This window comes from Neomonachus schauinslandi, chromosome X, assembly GCF_002201575.2.
Source record: "Neomonachus schauinslandi chromosome X, ASM220157v2, whole genome shotgun sequence".
Classification (NCBI taxonomy): domain Eukaryota; kingdom Metazoa; phylum Chordata; class Mammalia; order Carnivora; family Phocidae; genus Neomonachus; species Neomonachus schauinslandi.
The window spans coordinates 109,160,962-109,182,884 of NC_058419.1; the positions used below are offsets into that span (position 1 = coordinate 109,160,962).

The 21,923-nt window shown below is 37.2% G+C and overlaps 1 protein-coding gene across 4 annotated transcripts in view; it reads right to left on the bottom strand.

Moving 5' to 3' along the window:
- The window catches only part of CNKSR2 (connector enhancer of kinase suppressor of Ras 2), a 273,654-nt gene that overhangs the window by 59,869 nt on the left and 191,862 nt on the right, over positions 1 to 21,923 (bottom strand). For all 4 annotated transcript variants that reach the window (XM_021682287.1, XM_021682283.1, XM_021682276.1 and 1 more), the window contains 2 exons: positions 2,857 to 2,905; positions 2,244 to 2,416 (listed from right to left, as the gene is read on the bottom strand). In XM_021682287.1, coding sequence (XP_021537962.1) covers positions 2,244 to 2,416; positions 2,857 to 2,905 — 222 coding nt within the window. The remainder of the gene's footprint in view (positions 1 to 2,243; positions 2,417 to 2,856; positions 2,906 to 21,923) is intronic.

Sequence of the window (21,923 nt, forward strand, 5' to 3'; positions counted from 1 at the left end):
TATTCAAGATTTTATAAATGAAATAAGTTAATTTGATCTTCAAATATCTACCTTGCTATGAATGCTATATATATAAAAGTCATTTTCTACTTGGACATTTGAATGAAATCCATAAAATCCTCGTCTCTCTAATGTGGCAAGGAAAAACAAGATAGGAGAATTACCCAAAATGTTATGTTAGATATAAGTTATTCCAACTAGGCTAAGACTACCTTTGGCTAAATCCTTTCATTGTTGTTGTCCCTTTCATGGTCATGACCAAGCTCCTCAGACTTTTACTCCCCCAAACTTTGATCTGTGCTGTTACCAGTTCATGGCTCCTTACATATCAAGTTCAAGTGAGATTACACCCCCATCTGCTATCTTAAGAAAAAAAAAATACAGATTCTCAATTCTTTCAGTATGTATGTATAAATGTAAAACTTAATAAAAATCTGATTATTACTGATAGTGACTGAAATGTGTGTTATAAAAAAGAGAGTATTATAACTTTTTCAATATTTTTCAATATGTGAGTATTTTTTTTCTTCCAACCTTGGGGTAAACACAATAGTTTCAAATCTCTTTTTCAACTTTGACGTCTGCTATATCAACCTTGATGTCTTTAACTTAAAAATTCTAAATTTTAAACAATTTAAAACATTTTTAGGGTAGATATGATCTTCCTATAATGATGTGATGAGGGATTTTTACATTTCTCCTAAAAAATCACACTGTTATTCTTATAATATATACTATGGAATTATTCATTCACTTCTCACAAGGCTAACACAGTAACAACTCTGAAACTTAGCTACTGTTCAATAAAAAAGGGTCTCAGTTTTTTCTCTCTTACATTTTGAAAGATAGAATATAATATAGCATACAGCAGACAAATCTACAAGTGAACTTAAAGAGAAACGAAGACTGTATTTTGATACTCTTTGGTTGGCATATAAAAAGTATTTGATATATGTTAAATGAAAATATTGGTAAAATTGTTTTTTATATCTAAAATAAGATATACTTAGTGAAACAGAAGACTTTTTAGGTAATTGTGTGATTGGCACAAATAATATCAAAAGTGCAGAAAATAACCAAATCCTTCTATAGGCATTTATATTAAATAGCAAAATGTTACTTTAAGATTTTACAAATGAAATGAGGTCAATTTGAAAAATATTACTAACAGCATATTACTGAGTACTGAGTGTATGCCAGCCATTGTTCTAAGTGGGCTTTACATGAACTGATTCATTTCATCCATACGATAGCCCAGTGAGCTAGGTACTATTATTACTCCCCCTTTTAGCAAATGAGGAAACTGATGCTTAGTAACTCAGATGGGTTAAGTCTATTCTCTTAACCATAACAAACATAACTCCTCTAGACATTTTATGTTATAATAATAAGCATAATTATGTTGTTAAATTATATTTCAAAAATTAATCTTCAAATGCAAATTGATGAATGTCTTAACATGACAGTATTCCTGTAAGACTATTTAGCCAGCACACTATATTAAACCATGTCCATTTTTTGAGAAAACAAGTTAACAATAGAAATTATTGTAAAAAAAATCTTAATAAGGTCAACTGATAGATGGGTATGGCAAAAGAATGAAAGTAAATGCAGAGTCAAAGAAATATCAACGTATACTCTTGTGGTAGGTTATGATATAACTACTCTGGATAAAGATCTGTTTACTGCAAATGAAGCAGGAAATCATAAGAACAATTTAAATATACTATATACACTCCCTTTCCCCCATCCCTCAAATGAGCCAAATGAAATGAATACTTGCAGATTTTCAAAACTAGTCTCCCAGTTCACGTATTCTTTAAGAAAAACAAATTCATGTGCTCTTAATTTACTTAAATTATTAAATAACTTCTTTCCCCCAAGAAAACAAAAAATTTTAAAACTTTGAGCAAAAGTGAGACATTTAAAAATCTATTTCAAATTCCATGTATAATCCTTCTAGTTAAGCTATTGCTGGAATTAGTTTGGAATTTTGAATTAGATACACAGAATTTTATGTGTTGTGTTTTAGATATGTTGCCACATTTGAATAATTGAGACAACTATCTTTCCAGAACCCCAAAATACAATCATTTTAAGAAGGCAGATTAAAAAATAACTAGCAGGACTCTCCTGAATAAGGATTAAGGTGGTTATATGATTTTAAAATTTAAGTCCTCAAATGGTGATTCTTTGGGTTAAAGACAGAAAAATGGATGAGAAAACAAAACCCTTTGTCTTACCTCCTCATTAATATACCAATATAGGGATGCATCCTTTAGGACAAACCAGTATTTCTTCCATTTCTGTGAAAAATAACTCTTTGCATCTTTCTTTTTCCAAAGCCAACCTTCACAATCACCCCGGCCAAGATCTTTGCAAGAAATTCTTCTTTTGCTCTTGCCAGCTATAGGACCTAAAGATCATAGTAGGTAAAAATGCTCTTTAAATTTTACACAAGTGTGAAGGTAGAAGATTAATCTATAGCTCATAAAGATAAGTCTGGGTACTTAACCTTAAAAATTCTTATTTTCACACTGTACCAGAATAGAAAACTATGGAAATCTTTAATACTTTTCCCCCCACCTAAGTGACATGCAATGGAATCAGGAGTGTGTAATCCCAGTCTCAAAACCAGTCGAGACCATTTATTGTAAAAGGTACCCCTTCATCATAATTGACCTGAAAGAGAAGCTGGTCTTGGCAGTTCTTGCTAGGGGTTTGTGATCTTCCGAACCACAATGGGCTCAGGCAAGAGAGGATGCGTGAAGTATGCTGGTGATTATCACAGTGCAAACTAAGCAGCTATATATTTCATTTCATTTCATTTCATTTCATTTCACTTCCTTTTCTTACCTTTGTTTTTCTTCTTTGATTTGTGCTGCAGTGAGGACTGCTGAAATGTCTGAAATCAAAGGATGGGAAGAATGTTATTTGACACTCGGGGTGCCATCTGCAGTGCCAGAATGCTGCACAGAACTCTCAAGAGCTGAACAATGACTCTGAACCCAGGTCAGAGAAAGTACTTTCTTTTTCCAAAGACTCAAAACAAATTCATATAGATCATGTCACTTAACTTTCTAATCAACCATGAAGCGGGAGAGGATATTATCGTTGTCTTTCTTTTGTAGGCAGAGAAAGCAGAGCAGGAAGCACTGGTGAAACTCAGGACTCTTATATATATATACAGTACTACTTTTTACCCTTTTTTTTTTTATGGGTTTATTGTGTTTTCCCAGGCAATATCTCATTTGTTTCTCACAAGGGCTTATGAAGTAGTCAGGCAAACAGGACTCTCACTTGTTACTTTGAAGTTCATTCCTTTCCATAAGCCACCAGCACTTGAATGAATATTTTCTTGTCATACCTACTTCTGTTACTAGGACTGGGAAGTAATCTTTGTGTAAGTCATGTTAGTACCTCATCTCCAATGATCTTTACTTCTCCTCTCCTCAGCTACCCATCCCCATGGCCAGGTTTGTTATCTTAAGCACACCCCGACCACTGCCTCTATTACTGACATTTTATGTAGCCCAATAGCTCCAACCCAGTCATTTTTAGAAAATCTTCACTGAGGCATCCAATTTGTCGGCCTTACCACCCTTCTGTGCCTTTTTTTCCCCCTCAGTTTTCATGAGACATCATTATAATCATTATATTGAACCATGCTCTCTCCATCATACTTGCCTAGCTAAACAACCTTCTCAGCTAAACCCGCCTGTCTGCTCTATGCTAAGTACCAGAAAAGCTTAATGTTTTAGGAGAAAAACCCGCAACTGTATTGACTGGTCTAGCTTTCAATGACTACAAATCACTGGTTCTAGTCAGACAGTCTACTAAGCTACATTGTTGTTCACGGGTATAATGAGGTTAATTATGTCCGCATGATTAGCTAGCTAACAGGGTACAGAGATAGCATGTGTAATTTCAATTCACAGATACTCCTTCAAAATGAATTTTAGGTAACAAACTCTTTCTCTTTAGAAGGGTATGCCTGTAAGGGGTAATTGGATTTTGCTTACATAAAATTCACTGGTCTTGGTTTTGTACAATACATTTGTATTCTGTGACATACTTTCTTATTTGGTATCTTTGTTCATAAAATAACATTCTACTTATATAGCAATTTTCTTGTTTTGTATATGGTTTACTTAATTCTCATGAATATGGTATTACAGACGGATACCAGTCCTAAAGATAAGGATCAGATAATTTGCTGATGTACAGCATAACCCAGAAATAATTACCTTTAAAGCAATAGAAACATGTCTGTATGTGGTGTGTGTGTGTTTACAAAACTTTGCAGGACACATGGCTACAGAAATTCATAATCAATTTTGGAGAGGAAACAAAAGATAAAACCTATTATGCTGTGTTGATTTTCTTGAGTGCTCTTTGTTTCAAAATAAGAGCTCAAATAATAACTCAGGCCAGTGTGCTCAAGTATGGGTAATTTACATAGTTATTTTCCCTAAATTGTTTGTCTATAAAATTACTGATTTTTTTTTCCTTTCGTGTTTCCACAAGTACTCATTACAATCTTACAGTTCATTATTCTTAAAAATGACAAAGGTGGGGGTGGTTTACTTTTAGGGAGCTATATGTATAACAGACAACTTGAAAGAATTGAGTTATATAAGGTAACTCCTATGCCTTTTGCATGCTATTTCTTAGATCTGGGAGGTCTACTTTAAAATCTACACAAAAATATATTTTATGCTCTCCAGGCTTTCTTTTTAATAAAATTATCTTTTCTTTCCCCATAGATGTGTTTTTATACTGACTGTGATTGCAGAGTATAATCAGTGTACATACTGTTGAAAGTCAAGAACTCCTAGGCACGCAATATAGATTTATCCAACATTCAAAGAAGCAAAGCCATAGATGTCTTTTGTAAATATTAAAAATATTACAATGAAATTATCTTAAGAGATTTTATTATTTTTCTGTGTGACATGACATTTTCTAAAATAAAAAAATGAATTGAACTACAGTTGAGCCTTGAACAAGGTGGGGATCTGGGGCACCAACCATATAACTTTTGACTCCCCCCAAAACTTAACTATTAATAGCCTACTGTTAAACAGCTTAACCTACTGTTGACCAGAAGTCTTACCGATAATGTGAACAGTTGATTAACTTATATTTTATATGTTTTATGTATTATGTACTATATACTTACAACAATACCTAACTTTTTCTTATTATTTTTCAGTATTTCTAGGTGATGTGGTTTGCCTGTGAGTTTTTTTCAAATTGTCACAAATCTCTAAAAATTTTTCCAATATATTTATTGAAAAAAACCCCACATATAAGTGGACCCATACAGTTCACATATAAGTGAATAACCCGTGTTGTTCAAGGGTCAACTGTATATGCTTTTTTTTTTTTATTCTTATGTTAATCCCCATACATTACGTCATTAGTTTTAGATGTAGTGTTCCATGATTCACTGTTTGTGCATAACACCCAGTGCTCCATGCAGAACGTGCCCTCTTTAATACCCATCACCAGGCTAACCCATCCCCCCACCCCCTCCCCTCTAGAACCCTCAGTTTGTTTCTCAGAGTCCATAGTATATGCTTTTGAAAGTAATAGGGAAAGCAATGAAAATTACAGTTAAGGAAATAGGGCTCTAGAAGAGAATTAATACAGCAGGCTTCAGGCTGTTATCTCAGAGGGGCCTGCTTGCAAGGTTGGCCCTCAGCTACCATCTGGGAATTTGGCTGGTAAACAGTTCCCTATACTGACATGAGCTTCACTAAGCAACAAGACTGTTTTGCCCACCCAGGGACTAAACACCTGTTTTTCTTTGGGGAATCTAGAATTTTTGTAGTTGCTAGACAGAGGATGTCTCTATGACCAACCCAATAAAAGTCTTCGGTGCTGAGTCTTTAATGGGCTTCCCTGGGCAGAGACAATATACATGTGACTGCATTTTTGCTGCTTGGGTGAGAATGCACTCCACAGGATCTGTCACAAGGAGAAAGCATTGGAAGCCTGCACATAGATTTCTCCAGATCCCATAGGTGTCTTTTTTCCTTACTGCTTTGACTATACCTCCTTGCTGTGTCACTGTAGTAAATCTTAGCCGTGGGTAGAACTACATGCTGAGTCTTGTGAGTCTTTCTAGTGAATCACAGAACATTTGGGTGATCTTGGGGACCCCTGAAAAAGCCTCATATTCAAAAGAGTCCTTACAAACTTATATTAAAAATTGTTCATATGCATAAATAAGCTCCTGACAGTGAAGGTTTCCTCATGTCATCAGCGACGGGGTGATTAGACACTCCTGATTTGCAAATTTATAATCCTGTGTAGTCTTTTCTAGTAGAACTGATGGAATTCTTCATTCTGAATGACAATCGGTATCACTTTTTTTTTTCAGTTTCTAATGATATCATGAAAAATTTCACATAAGCAAGACACTAAGAACAGACCCATGACTACAATGGCTAACGCAGCAGATCATATAAGGTGCTATGACTGAAAAAAAAAAGAGAGGCCTGGAATCTTTGCTTTCATGATGATGAATACTTTTCTCATGACAGTGGAAATTTACAATATATTTTATTTTTGTATTTTTCTTATTAGCTTCAGATCATCCTTCTTCCAGGTTCATGTTCAAGTATATCCTTTAGAAGTTCTTTCATAACAGTCTGTGAGTAGCAAACTCTTCTAGATTTTTACGTTTGAAAATATAAAAATCCTTCACTCTCGAATAATAGCCTAGCTGGGCATAGAATACTGAGTTGAAAATCATTTTCCCTCAGCAATTTGAATATATTACTTTATTTTCTTTTGGCATTTATTGCTACTCTGAAGACATCTGTGGCTACTCTGTCATTTGTCACAAGTTGTCTTTAGTCTCTCGGTAGCTTTTAAAATATTTTTCTCTTTATCCCTGATATTCTGCAATTGTATAAGTTATAATTTCTTTTAAATAATCCTATTTCACATTCATTGTGTTGTCCTTGAAGGTATTATTGCTTTAATTCTGAACATTCTCAGGCATTATGTTTTCAAATGGTCTTTAGCAGTCTCTTTTTTTCCCTCTAGACATATGTTGACACCTCTCAATTTATCAACCATATATTTTTCATATTTTTTATACTTTCATATTTCTGCAACGTTTTTTAGGTAAATTCATTCTGATGTCTTCTAATTTCCTAATTCTCTCTCTTATTGCATCCAGTTTTAGGTTTATCCTATTTGTAGAGTGTTTATTTCACTGACTATATTTTACATATCCAGGATGTTTAGTTGGTATTGGCTCTTTTGACTATGCACTGTTCTTAATCATCCTGTTGTTATTTCAAAATTCATTTTAAGTGCTTTTGTGGATTTTCCATAATTTGTATTTACTAAGGAAAGAATCACCCAAGTATAAGTCAGAGCTCTGGTCAGTGGCTGTTTTTTATTCAACCTCCTCACTCATGGGCGAGGAAGCTCTGCTTGCTCTCCCAGTTGGTTTCACTCAGTGAAGTCAATCCTCAGTTTCCTGACATGGCTGCAGGTCATTTGTTCCCTGATACCCATTATAACGGACTCCCAGCCATCTTTATCTCTTTCTGGACTCAGAGCCGACCAGCTATGTGGCTTTAGTTCCCATTTAACACTGAGCAATTTTGTTCTTTTTTCTGGTCCTTGGAGACTAGATCTTGCTTTTGACCCTGATCATTACCTTTTATGTGTTTGGAGTAGGGTGAGTGTGTGAGTGTCTGTGTATGTGTGTGTGAGTGTGTATGTGTATTTAAAGCATAAGCTCATGATGCTTATTGACCACCAAAAATAGATTCCCTTTGTAAGCATTTGTGAAGATTAACTGCCTTGAAAATGTATTTTTACCTTATTTCCTAAATTATCATTTAATAAAATCTTTTTTTTAAAGATTTATTTAATTATACAGAGAGAGTGAGCACGAGCAGGGGGAAGGGCAGAGGGAGAGGGAGAGAAATCCTCAAGCAGACTCCCTGCTGAGTGAGGAGCATGACATGGGGCTTGATCCCAGGATCCTGCAATCATGACCTGAGCTGAAACCAAGATGCTTAACCGACTGAGCCACCCAGGCGCCCCTCAGTGAAATCTTTTTAATGCCCTCACTAATACTTTCTGTTTACTGTAGTGAACATCTGGACGAAAGTTCTTTGAACTTTCTCCCTAAGAAAATCTACAAACTCTGATCTTGGGTAATGTATGACTTCATATCGTTAGCTAGGACTTCTTGACTGAGCTGCAGGTTTCCTAACTCAATAGATTTTATGTGTACAAAACTGAGCTTATGATATCCACCACCCATCAATCAATCTGCTCCTCTCCTGTCTTCTGTCCCTTAGTAAATAGCAATTCCTTTCCCCCCACCCCCAGAGGAGTTCCCATCCAGAATCTTGAAGTCAACCTTAACTCCTTTCTTACATCCCACAGCCAGTCCACCAGCAAGCTATATCAGCTCTGTCTTCAATATATGTTTACAATATGACTTTTTCTTACTACCTCGACTAGTAGCACCCTGGTCTGAGCTACCATCATCCCTTACCTGGATTACTGAAGTATTTCCTCACTGTCCTCCGTGCCTCTGCTCTTACATTATTTTTAAGAGAAGAGCCAGAGTGATCTCGTTACAATATGATTTGAATCATGTCATTCCTCTACACAAAACTTTCAACTGGCTTCTCATCCCACTTTGAATGTGAATGCCGAAATCCTTGCAATGGCCTTGAAGGCCCTGTATGGCCTGGCCCCTTTGCCTCCTGCCCCTACCCTTGCTAACTTTGCTCCAGCCACACTTGCTGTAGCTACAGCATGCAAAGGTCCCTCTTAGGGCTTTTACTCTTGCTGTTCCCTTTGTCTGAGTTGGTCTTTGCTCAGATGTTGTTGTGGGTTACTCCCTTAACTTCTTCAGATCATAACTCAAATGCTTCCTTTTTAGTAAATTCTTCCCAGGCTTCCCTATCTAAAATTATTATTCTCATTGCCCTCAATACTTCCTGTTTCCCTTCCCTGCTTCATTTCTCTCCTTAGCACTCAGCATTACTAAAAGTACTTATATTTCTTGTTTATTACCCAGCTTTCCCTCCGAATATAAATGGCATGAAAGAGGAATTCTGTCTATTTTATGCACTGTTTCATCTTCTGCCTAGAACAAGGCCTAGTACAGAGGAAGTGCTCAATAAATACTGGTTGAGTGAATGGGAGTTGAGCAAACCATCAGCAAAGAGCATAGGATGTAGTCTTAATCAGATGACTGTTTTAACCTGAAGAAATCTTTCAACAGGGGAAATAAACAAGCCAGGTATCTTTTCTCCAGTAAGCCACGCATAGGTCTGTTCTTTTGTAGTTCATTTCTTTTGGTAGATAAGAAATATTTCTTTTTATCCACTCTCCTTTAGCATTACTCGCACTGAGACAATCTTAGTGCACTTAATAGTTTAAATTTGAATTCAAGACGTGGCTGGCAAAAGGACATTAAATCTGTGTCAAAAGATATATATGCAAATAATTGTATGATGAATTATGAATGGGTGTGTTGAAATCATAATTCTACCCATAAAAATAGAATGTGCTAAAATAAAAGGCCATTATGAAAGTATTGTTGATCCTCTACTTAACCATGGCGATGCATGCAATAGTATTCTGTTTGGCTATAAAAGATCCCCTTTTCAGACATTTGCCTGAAAAGACCATTTATCTTTCATTTTGTCCACAGATGTTCTGTTCAAACTCCATTCCCCCCACTTTTGGATGAGGAAGTGTGGGGGAGGGTAATTTGGGTCATTCTTACACTGAAACTTTCAGAAGCACTTATTTTAATTGTGGAAGAAAATGACAGTTTCTGTGTTACATTTTGAAAGCTCAGCTACTATTAAATTCTTCTCAAGTTGCAAATTGCCACACTTATGGAAAAATTTGCAATCAAAATACTCTCTTGTTGCAATATAGCAACTTCCTCTTACTGTAATTTTCTGCAAAGTCCCAACATTTCTGCACTGACTAGTCAAACCAATAGCTTATTTTCTTATACATAAGAAAAGAAGGTGCTTTGCAATTAGAAATACTTGGGATAAATGATAGCTACTTTCACATATTTAATTTTTAAATAAATAAATGTCTTTGAGATTTAAATATTTTACAAAGAAAAGGATTTTGCCTTACTTTCTCATTATTGCCCACTGGCAGAAAAAAAGGTCTAAATATGAGGAAGTGGGGTAAGATGCTAATGGGACTAAATATTAAATCAAGATCTCTTCCACTTACAAGAGATAAGCGCACAAGAAATGAACAAGTGTGCTGTTTGTGGTAGCCTTGTACATTCTGCTGCATGAGAGAGCAACTGTGAAGTGAGTGGGATGGGAATGAGACACTGCATGAACATGGGATCTCTGAGTATAGTGGGGTGAGTTTGCTCTGGATTCCGTCAATAAGGTTAACCTGACTTTATATTGACTGAAAATGCTTCCACAGGCACTCAAAAATAAGTGTGCTTTTAAAAATAATAAGCATGCTAATAAATTAGCAATCAAAGAATAAAAAGGCAGTAATTGGGGGGTGGAATTTAGAGGTCAAACTCATTAGGTTGTGCAGAATCAATGTTTCATCAAAAGAATATCATACGTATCAGATTCTAAAGGAAGGAAGTGATTGAATCTTATGCAGGATCCCATAAGGTGCTTCCTCTTTTCCTATGGGGTGGTAAGGTAGGAAGGAGAGTGATTAGCGGTGAGTAGTTGAGAAGGATAACTAGAATCACCACCCTTGGGGGGTGTCTGGGTGGGTGGCTCGTGAAGCATCTGCCTTCAGCTCAGGTCATGATCCTAGGGTCCTGGGATCGAGCCCCGCATCAGGCACTCTGCTCAGCGGGGAGTCTGCTTGTCCCCTCTGCCCCTCCCCTGCTAGTGCTCTGTCTCCCTCTCTCTCTCTCAAATAAATCAATGAAATCTTAAAAAAAAAAAAAGAATCACCACCCTTGTGAAACAGGAACTGTCATTCTTGGGTCATAATAATGATCATTTACAGAGGGCTTCTGTGTCAGGCCTAGTATTAGGGAATTTACATCAGTTATTGACCTTAACCCTTACAATAAACCTCTAAAGTAGTTATTATTAACCCCATTTTAAAGAAGAGAAAATGGAGACACAGAATGTATAAATAGCTTGCTCAGGACCACACAGATATTGGCAGAGTTAAAATTCAATCCCAGGTCTGTCAATCGCAAAACCTGTTCTCTTAATCACTCTGTGCAATACTGCCTCCCAAGTAAGTATTCTGTAGTCATAGTAACAATGTGAGAGTAAAGAAAAACTGCTTGTGACACGAAGATTTCCACTTATGAAAACCTCTCATGACATGTGATATAAGTACATTGCTATGTGGAAAGAAAGGATTCTATAAAACAGAAAGATACTAAGGGTAACAGTTTATTATTAATGGAGATAATTCAAACTGGAAACATTTTATCAATTTTTAATTTTCATGCTTTTGTCAATTTTATTTTAATTAGCAAGTTATATTGCTCTGTGGATTAAAATAAAGATTTGTGGGGCGCCTGGGTGGCTCAGTCGTTAAGCATCTGCCTTCGGCTCAGGTCATGATCCCAGGGTCCTGGGATTGAGCCCCACATCGGGCTCCCTGCTTCGCGGGAAGCCTGCTTCTCCCTCCCCTACTCCCCCTGCTTGTGTTCCTGCTCTCTCTGTGTCTCTCTCTGTCAAATAAATAAAATCTTAAAAAAAAAAAAAAGATTTGCAAGGTTTTTCTTTTTTGGGGGGGGTGACCATTAATCATAATATCTTCATGAGACGAGCTCTCATGTTAACATTTTAATTTTGCAAATTAGATAGAAACTAAGGTACAGAAAGGTAATAAGACTCAACCAAGTTAGACAAGGATGAGACTGCAATCACATTTTATTCAAACCTATTAACAGTGTTAATTGAACTCAGTGCAATTAAAAAACCCTATGTCAATACTGATGAAGGAATCAGTGATCCAAATAAGGCAAGCCTGCATCTCCACTAATTCTTTACACAGGAGAAATCTCTTGGAGCTGATTCATTGTGTTATGCAATTTTTCACCTGATACACTGCTGATTATTATGCAATGCCTTAAAATTACTTGTTTCACTTTTTCAAGATGTGGTTTCCAACTACTGCATTAGTTTCTATGAAGGCAGAAGCCATCTGCTTTAGCTCACCAGGCTATACTCAGGTCATACCACAGGACCTGACATATAATTATCTGTTGAAAGCATGAATCAAACAGTTCCTGACCACCTATGTGTGCAGGACACTGAGGCTATGTGTTATGGCAACTCGTATGCAATTTGTCAGCACATCCTGTCCACTCTCCCTGCAAAACATATCCACAGTCCAACCCCTCCTGACCACTTCCACGTTAGAGCCCAGGGCTAAGCCACTATCATCTCTCACTGGAATCGACCAGATCCTATCTTGTCTCTCTGCTTCCACACTTACCTCAGCCCCTTCAGTTTATTCTCAACACACCGGCTGGAGTGACACACTTCGAATGCCCACACTTCAGCAAGAATGGAATGCTTGATACCACTGCAGGAACACTGGGGTGGGAATCAGGAGACCTGACTTCTAGTTCTTCATATTCTAGTCCATATTCCAGCTCTATGATTGCAGTCAAGTCACTGAACTACTCTTGACCTCTATTTCTTCATCTGCAACATCAGGGATATGGACCAGATGCTCTGAGAATATCTCACAGATCACTAATTGTACATGATTCTGACTTAAAAATAAGGGAAAAATGGGGGCGCCTGGGTGGCTCAGTTGGTTAAGCGACTGCCTTCGGCTCAGGTCATGATCCTGGAGTCCCGGGATCGAGTCCCGCATCAGGCTCCCTGCTCGGCGGGGAGTCTGCTTCTCCCTCTGACCCTCCTCCCTCTCATGCTCTCTGTCTCCCATTCTCTCTCTCAGATAAATAAATAAAATCTTTAAAAAAAAAATAAGGGAAAAATGGCTAGTCACCAATGTGCATCCAATTATTGACGTTTTAAGAATTATATATACCCACAATCAGTGTCAGTCTTAACACTTAATGCTAGATTATTCATTGAAAGGTACTTAAGTTTACGCTTAAGCTCTACCAGGTATGGAAATAACTTATCGCCAGCCACATTAAATACAGCTATTTTTGGGTGCTTGACTAATGTGTACGATTAACATAGATTTTGCACGAGACAGAGACAGAAAGTCTAAACACGTGAAAAGCAGAACTAGGGCAGTCCCTGCTTCTGACACTTCTATTTGACAAACTGTCGACATCTGGGTGTCAGAGAAATCAGGGTAGTCTTGCCCATCTTTTCTGACAGAGAAATGTTTACAACGAGGAAAAACAGGGAACCAGATTTTCCTTCTGAAGACTACTCAGTGACAGGGGAATAAATTATATGTAAAAGAAAATAGAGAAATAAATAATATAAAAATAATCACCTCTATGAAGAACGCACAAAACCTAAGAATCTCAAATGAGGCCACAGTATATGGCATGATAATGCTGTCAGCAATGACATGACTGAATCATAATTATTGAAAATTTTTCCTGGCTATTGACTTACTGGCTTTACTTAGAAGAATATGAAAACTAACAGCTTTTTCTGGATACCTTTATATTTAGGTTTGTTGCTCTCATATATTGTACAGATTTTCTCATCATGAAATTCTTGCCATGTCAGTATAATTCATTCCAAGAATGCTAGCTTTTATCTAAATACCTTCATGGCTAAGAGTATGTTTATATCAAGCTTTTATTCTGAGATTTTTGCTTTTAGAGAGTAGGCAAACTCTCTAAGACGACCACTTCAAATGTTTCTACATCTGCTAGTTTTGCTGCAGTTTTCTTGATCTGGAGATTTTTTTTTTTCTTATCAGAAAATCTTTCAAAGGGAATACTGGATAAAAATAAAAGTTAAATTTAGAAAGTTTTAAAAGTCACTTTATATGCAATTCACTTTATAATAAAATAATTGAGAAAGATAAGTCATACTCTTCCTTCTCTTCCATTCTTTTTTTTTTTTTTTAAAGATTTTATTTATTTATTTGAGAGAGAGAATGAGAGAGAGAGAACACATGAGAGGGGGGAGGGTCAGAGGGAGAAGCAGACTCCCTGCCGAGCAGGGAGCCCGATGCGGGACTCGATCCCAGGACTCCAGGATCACGACCTGAGCCGAAGGCAGTCGCTTAACCAACTGAGCCACCCAGGCGCCCTTTCTCTTCCATTCTGAACCATCTAGTGGGACATGATTTTGCGACTAAGAAAGCAAAACTGTTTTTATCTAACAGAAGGGAAAAAAGGACTTGATGGGAAGGTTTTTTTTTTTTTTTTTTAAATTCTGTGTTTGCAGCAGGAATCAAATCATCATTATGCTATCAATTTAGATGGCATTTTCCCGAGTCCTCTCTGCAGTGCTATGCTCATCTTGTAAATGAGAAAACTGAGTAAGAGAAAGAAAGCAATTTATGCAAGCTCAGATATGAAAAATTAGATTTCTACCGGGCCTGATGTGTGCTGCCACTTCCCCGGTACTGGTTGCCTTAAATGCACCTAGATGAGGTCGGGCTTCTTCTCAACCTGCTGGTGTGGACATTTTGGGAGTACGGTTGGAGGAAAGATACTAAGAATACTGGACACTGTAGCAGATACTCCACATACACTGTTATCACAGGGAGTCAAAGCTCTTACCCATTTATAAAAACATATATGGGGGTGCACAAAGGAGTAGAAAACACAGTAGCCTTAAAAATATTTTTATGGCAAACAAAGAAGTGGATTTCACATGGCTGTTTCTCATGGCAGTCGTCTGATAAAAAATGAGGACGTGATGCTAAAACGCAACTACGTGAAGGAGGGTCAGCAACTGGCTCAGGTAACATGGTCGAGGTACTCCTCCTCAGAGTATGCAAAGGAATTCTTTGAGGAATTGGGGAATACACTGTATTGAGTAGAAACCTCTTTAGGTAAATTAGACGTGTTATCTTAATTATTGCTTCTATTAGTCAGTCTCTTGATTGAAGATAGATAAATGACAATTTAAAGTTATATTTTCCAATATATGCTTTGGAAAATTAAGTCAGTAGGCTGTAGGGAAGATACCTTCATAGAGGTGGGCTGTACCTTGAGTCCACTCCAGATTTATGATAATTTAGAATTTTTCACATGACCGCTGATTCTTGTGCAGACTGTCACTAGAGAATTTGCAAAGCAGATTTTACATGGTAGGCACCTACAGTGGCCACAGAAAAGGACACCTCAATGTGGTGGCTTCCTGCTGTGTCAATTTGGCAAAGCGGGAACTACGTGTCTCACAATTCCCTTCTCTGTATGGGTCTAGCTAGGGCCACAAATCAATTTGCATGAATTTTGGACAACAAGGGCAGCGGCAGCCTGATGCCCTGAAGGCTGGCACAGGATGTCACCCACTGCTGCCACTCACCCACATTGTCACTGTTCTGCTGCTTGTTGGTATGGCTCGGCAGCTGGGCCCACAACCTCAGCTCTCCCAAGTCCCGGACCAGGAGCCTGTGAATCTCCATGGCGGAAGGCACCAACCAGCTTTGTTGCTGACGTTGGAGGCAGGGTTCCAGTTTGTGCTCATGGGTTCTAGTTTATCTTGCTCTCCCTGGCTTCACATCCAGATTTTCTTCACGACCACTGACTCTGCTGAGGCATCTTAACCAGCTCCTTAGCTGAGTAGGATCTAGTCCTTTCTTCCATGTTACTTAGTGCTTCTTCTTCCCTGATTGAACCCTAACTGATACACTCGTTAATGCCCAAAGAGGACGTATGTTTTAGTCCTAGAAAGCTTTCTGATTTGCTCATCAGGAAGTAAATTCCCCTCCATGTAGATGAATTAATTTCTTTTCCATATGGCATTAAGAATAGTTACTATGGAGGCGCCTGGGTGGCTCAGTTGGTTAAGCGACTGCCTTCGGCTCAGGTCATGATCCTGGAGTCCCTGGATCGAGTCCCGCATCGGGCTCCCTGCTCGGCAGGGAGTCTGCTTCTCCCTCTGACCCTCCCCACTCTCATGTGCTCTCTCTCTCTCAAATAAATAAATAAAATCTTTAAAAAAAAAAAAGAATAGTTACTATGTGCCCAGCACAGTGGAAAAAAACTTCATATACACTGTATGATGTAATGGTGAAACAGCCAGGTTAGGTAAGTATTATCCTCTTTTTACTGATGAGAAACTGAGGTTCATAAATGTGTTTAGGTTTATACAGCTGACTTCAAGCTCATGTTCTAGAAGTACAGCATTATTCTTGGCCATCTGAATCTTAGAAAAGGCAATCCTCTTCTTTAATGTTGAGCCCTCTTACTCGGAGGTGGTTAGATACAAGAACCACTATCTCAAGGCCACTCCAAATTTATGACAGTAAAATAAAGTATGAGAAGATAACTTAATCTCCTATTTCTTATAGCAGGAAAGTTTGCATCCAGTTAATTTAAAATTATTTGCACATTAAGAAAAGGAACTGAAACACTGATCTATTTCTCAACATTCCAGATGGTTTTGGGTTCAGGTCTATTAGCATCTTGTTCTTGGCCTAGCCTGATATTTGCAGAGATGTTAAAAAACAGATTTAGCAATATCATTTAGAACTGAGACTCTAGGTTGAGTTTGTGTACTTTGGCCCACTTCCAGTTGCTGTCTGAGCCAAAAGCCAATGAAGGGTCCATGGAGGCTGCAAACAATTTAACACTGTTCTAGGAAAAGTTTTCTTCAAGAAACTAGAATGTAACGGTAGTCATTAACTGTGCCCTATACTTCATTCTCATATAAGATATGGGCCAAGAGACGCAGACATAGAGTTTGTTAAGAGGAATCTTTGTATGACATTTGGGTATACAGCAAACCATTAGGCTTGTATTGTGGAATCAGGGGGTGCTAAAACTGTCAAGGGGGTATAATATATTTAGGAGTTGGGTGAAGAAAATAATGTGATATAGATTATAATTCTTCAGTCAGAAGAGGCTTTAAAGAGTTCTAGGGGTAAAATAGTTTTAACTGGAGTTTTATCATTAAACTTGAGATGCTTGATTAAATGAATTATGAATAAATCGATTAAAAGACGATTATGGGAGCAAAAAAGGCCTACTGCCAACAAAATTTGAGGATATTTTTCTGAATAAAGCTGGAAGACATAGGTCTACAACATGAGAGAATGGGGCTTCTTTGACTTCTCTGATCAAGGCAGGTACGTCCCCAAATATTGACCTTAACAACCAAGTCAAAGACCTCTCATCACAATTTAGGTTTCATTTTATTTTTTCAAAGGCAACGAGGAATTTGTAATAAGATTTAAACTTAATAAATTTCAACTTAATAAATTCCTGATTCAATTCTTTTGAGTCCTGTTTTGCATGATGCCTTTCTAATGAAGCCAGATTTTGTGTTTTGCTTCCTGGTAGCCATTATCTAACCAGGAACTAGCAGAATGAAACCCACATTTGTTCACACATGAAACTGAAAAGACTGGCTTCAGTCTAAATCAGGGCTTCTTAACAGTTTTTGATTGTGGCCCCCTAAGATACACTAACAGATCCCATGGTCCATTGGTCCCCATTTTATGACTATGCAAGTACTGTTGGGTATGGATGATTCATAGTATCATTTTTAGAAAATTGTGAGTAATATGAATCACAAAATGCTACACGGTAAAAGCAAGCAAACTAAAACAAACGAAAACCAAAAGTGATGAAGTCTAACGATAGTTTATAATGAAAAAGAAACAGCATCTGAAAACTACAGATAACTTAAAACAAATCCAAATGACATATCATTATAGCATTCCTCCCGAAAATGGTGGGAACCCAAACCATCTACACTTGTGCTTGTGCAGTAAGAGCGTGACTGCACCATCAGTTGCATGGATATGAGACTTTTTGGAGAAACAGTGAACTAGAATATTCGGTAAATTCTATTAATGCATTATTTTATAATTATTCAATTTATAACCTTTTAAAATCAAGTAGTAGGTTATTAGTAAGCAATATCTAGTCACAGGTAAAAATGAAAGTCTATGTACTTATGTGTTATTTGCCCCTAAGAATCAAAGAAAGGAACTCCGTTTCTGTATCAAGTCTCAGCCACCAGGAGCCCTTTGCCAAGGACAGCCTATACGTGGAGAATCACTGCTCTAGTAAAATGGCCCAATAGAAAATGCTTTTCACGGTATGCAGGGCTTTACTGAATTTGACATTAACACTCTAGAAATAATCAAGTCATCCATAAGAATCAGAGAGTACATACAAATATGAATACAATAATGTTTACAGTGGATATCTAACATGTCTGCATGCACCCTGGTGAAGAGAAACATCAGGTCACACTGTACTACGGCTGTTGTCCAGGTGGGTAAAGTCAAAATGCAGAGAAAGTGGTTGTTATAAACAACTGTTAGGTCAGAGATGGCTTTTTAGCCACTAAAATTTAGTTTTATTTTAGTTCCATTGATCCTGAAACAATGCAGCCAAGTCCAGTAGCAATTAGACAAACCAACGTTTATGACTACAGATAAATTTAATTATAAATGTTTATATCCTGACAATACAGCATACTTCGCTTCATTGTGATAATAATAGCTCTGTCTTCTCTAATAGATGGTAAAATACTTATGGGTAGAAATGGCTTTTTTCATCTACAAATGTGAAACTTGGAGCCAGACTGCTTGAATTCACATTTCAAGTTTGCTATTTTCTAGCTGTGTGACCACAAGTAAGGTAAACTCTCTGTTTCAGTTCTGTAAAATAGATATAATAATAGTAGCAACCTCACAAGGTCAATTTGAGGATTCAATAAGATAATGTATATAACTTCTTAGCATAGGAACTTAGCAAAGCAATCAATAAATGTCAGCTACTATTAGTAGCAGCACTTGCAATATTATTATTACTTAATATATATTCCACAGCACTTAGATTTGGATTTACAGATGGTTGACACTACTAGAACTGCTATAGAGTTTCTGTTAAATTATGTTATTTTTTTTTTTGAGGGGCAACATAGTATGCTAAGAGGCAGACTGCTAATGTTCAAATCCCAGCTCTACCACTTACTATTTATTTAATCCATGTGCCTCAGCTTCCTAATCTATAAAATGGGGATAACACCAGCACCTTCTTCATAGGGCAGTTATGAGGATGAAATGAGTTAAGATTTGTAAATTACTTAAAAGAGTGTCTGTTTCATAATGTTCATCTACTTGTAAAGTTAAAAAAATGTCTTTTAACGGCTCCCCACCTCCTTCTTCCAGGAGTTTCACCAAAAATACCTTCACAAGTTGATGAGGATGGCTAAAAGTATTTATCAGGAGTAAAACAACAACTGAATGTTTGCCATTATATCCTAAATAACTAAGACAAACCACATAAGTGTTGGAATGTTATGAAAAGATTATCCAGATTTTTGAACACCTACTCTAAATCTGTTTTAAATAAGCCATCTAAAATCACATTAATCAGTTTATGAAAGTACACCTGCATGTTGCCTGGATCCATAATCAAATTTTACTTGTTTTGGCATCTCAGCTTGTAGATTTAAAATAAGTTATTATTTTATTTATGGATTTAGTTTAGCAGCTTTAACGTGAGAGCAAGTTGTCATATGTATATCTTATTAAGGAAAAAAAAAAAGACCTGAATCTAGTCATTCTTTATCTAAAGTCTTTATCTAAAAGCTTTTATCACTACATTTGAATTTCTGTCTCCCTCCCTCTCCCTCCACCCTCTCCCTTTCTCTCTCTCCCTTACACACTGCTGCCTGCCTCTTCTTCCTATGCTCTCAAGGTCAGATGAGGGCTTTGACAGCTAACAACTCCTGCATTTTCAGAGAATCAGTGAGTAGGTAATATAAAGTTACACTCTTTTGAAAAATACCCTAACATACTTGGCTGACAGGTATATTGTGACCTCCCTAAGGATATGGGCAGTGATATGGAGAAAGCAAGTACAAGCTGGAACTGAAACTGAGCCGGAGTAGAGGAGGTGGGGTGGGGACTGAGGGGGAACTAATCCTCTTGCCCTAGTGGCACCCGTGAAGCAGGGAAGTCCTGTATATCACTCTGATTAAAGGGGCAAACTGGGACCTGCTTTGATTGGAAGCCCAACATGGTAAGTGTAAGTTACCAAGTGCTTCCAATACTCTTTTAAATGGGTGGGTAGCCAGAGGGAGGTTGCACATGGTCTGTCTTCTGTAGCAGAAACCAAGACAGATGCTCCTTGGCAGAGGTGCCAGTAAGGGCAAGGTTCCAGTTGTTGGAGTGAAATGGAACGTTAATCGATAAACCAAGGAAGAATTTAGTAATAAGGACTAGGTAAACATGACTAGATATTCAGAGTCTGAAGGCTTTCCCCAGGCACATGGGACACTGAGACTATGGTAATAAGTTTAATAAGTTCCTGGCAATTTCCACTACAATTACACTCCCCCTGAAGGCCTGTTTGTGCTGGGCAGGACCTGACGTAGCTGTTTGCATGTTGAGGACATCAACTGAGAGAGATCCTGAGAAGGACAGTGAAGTTCCTGTCACATTCACTCACTCACTCATTTATTTGTCTCATGTTTACTGAGCATTTGTAAGATACTATGCTTATATTAGGTGTTGAAATACAGTGCTGAACAAAATGGAAAAACTTTCCTTTCTTGTCATGAACATGGACATGCCCTCCCTACTATGTACAAGGGAGAAAGACACTAAGCAGATAATCACATAAATAAGTATATAATTGCAAATCATAAAAAAGGTTTTGAAGAAAATATAGAGGGTGCTAAGAGACTTTAATAGGAGAAGCTTTTTTAGTTTAGAGGGTAGTGATTAGGCAAAGCCCTTCTGTAATTTCAGGTTTAGATGGGAGTCACTGGGGGGGGAAGGGGAGAGGGGTAAAAGCAGATGCAGTACAAGGCAGAGCATGTCAACAAAGGAAAGAGATGGCAAAGACTAGTGGATGATCATGGTAGTCAGAACATAGTGAGTGAGTTCCTTTTAAACAATTTAAGGAAAAATATGCATACCGGAATAACAAATATATGGAATTAATAAAAAACTATATTTTATAATACCATAAACTTCTCAATTTTCTTTATTAATATATATACATTTCTGCTATAATTGCTAAGAGGAATGAGTCAAACAGTGAAATCAAACTGTATGTGCCTTGCTTTGTGTATTTTTATTGGGCTGCTTTCCAAAATAGACCAATGGGGATTATAATCTAGGTCTGTTTATGGGAAACCTCCCTTCCCCTCCCCTGCCACATACACAATACAGTTTTTTTGTAAATTGTTTAAAGGGTATTTAATGTTGATATAATTCTGCTATTAAATTCAACTAAATTTTGTCTAAATGTGAACTCAGACCATAGGGAGCTAGTATATCACAGGAGAAATAGCAGCCTATGAAACTCAGGACTCAATCTTCAGAGTCTTCTTCCACTTAAAAATGGTTGTGTTATCCAAAGGAATAACTGGTAAGAATGATTAGTGGTTCCTCATGAAGGTGATTAAATATTGATATTGATCTTGTGTTTAGGGACAATTTAATGTAAGGAAAAATCCTTTAATTTTTAAATAGGTGTGCATAAACAGATTAAAAAACCACAAATTCCTACGAAGTATAAGAAACAATCATATAAGCATACGCTGTTTTGCCTTCAAGGTCCAGACAATTTTAACTACAATACTCCATAGTCTCAGCAATAGATTATGCCAAAGAGCTACTTGTGCTTTATAACAGCAGCAGATCTGTATGTTTTTCTGGAGTTAATAAAAAATAGTAACACAGAGCAAAAGAGAAATGTGGGTACAAGTCAACCCAGATACTGAAAATGTTATTAAAATCAACATATGAAGGCACATGTTTCTTAAAGTCAAGCTTTTTCAAAATTCATGCAGTCATTAAAG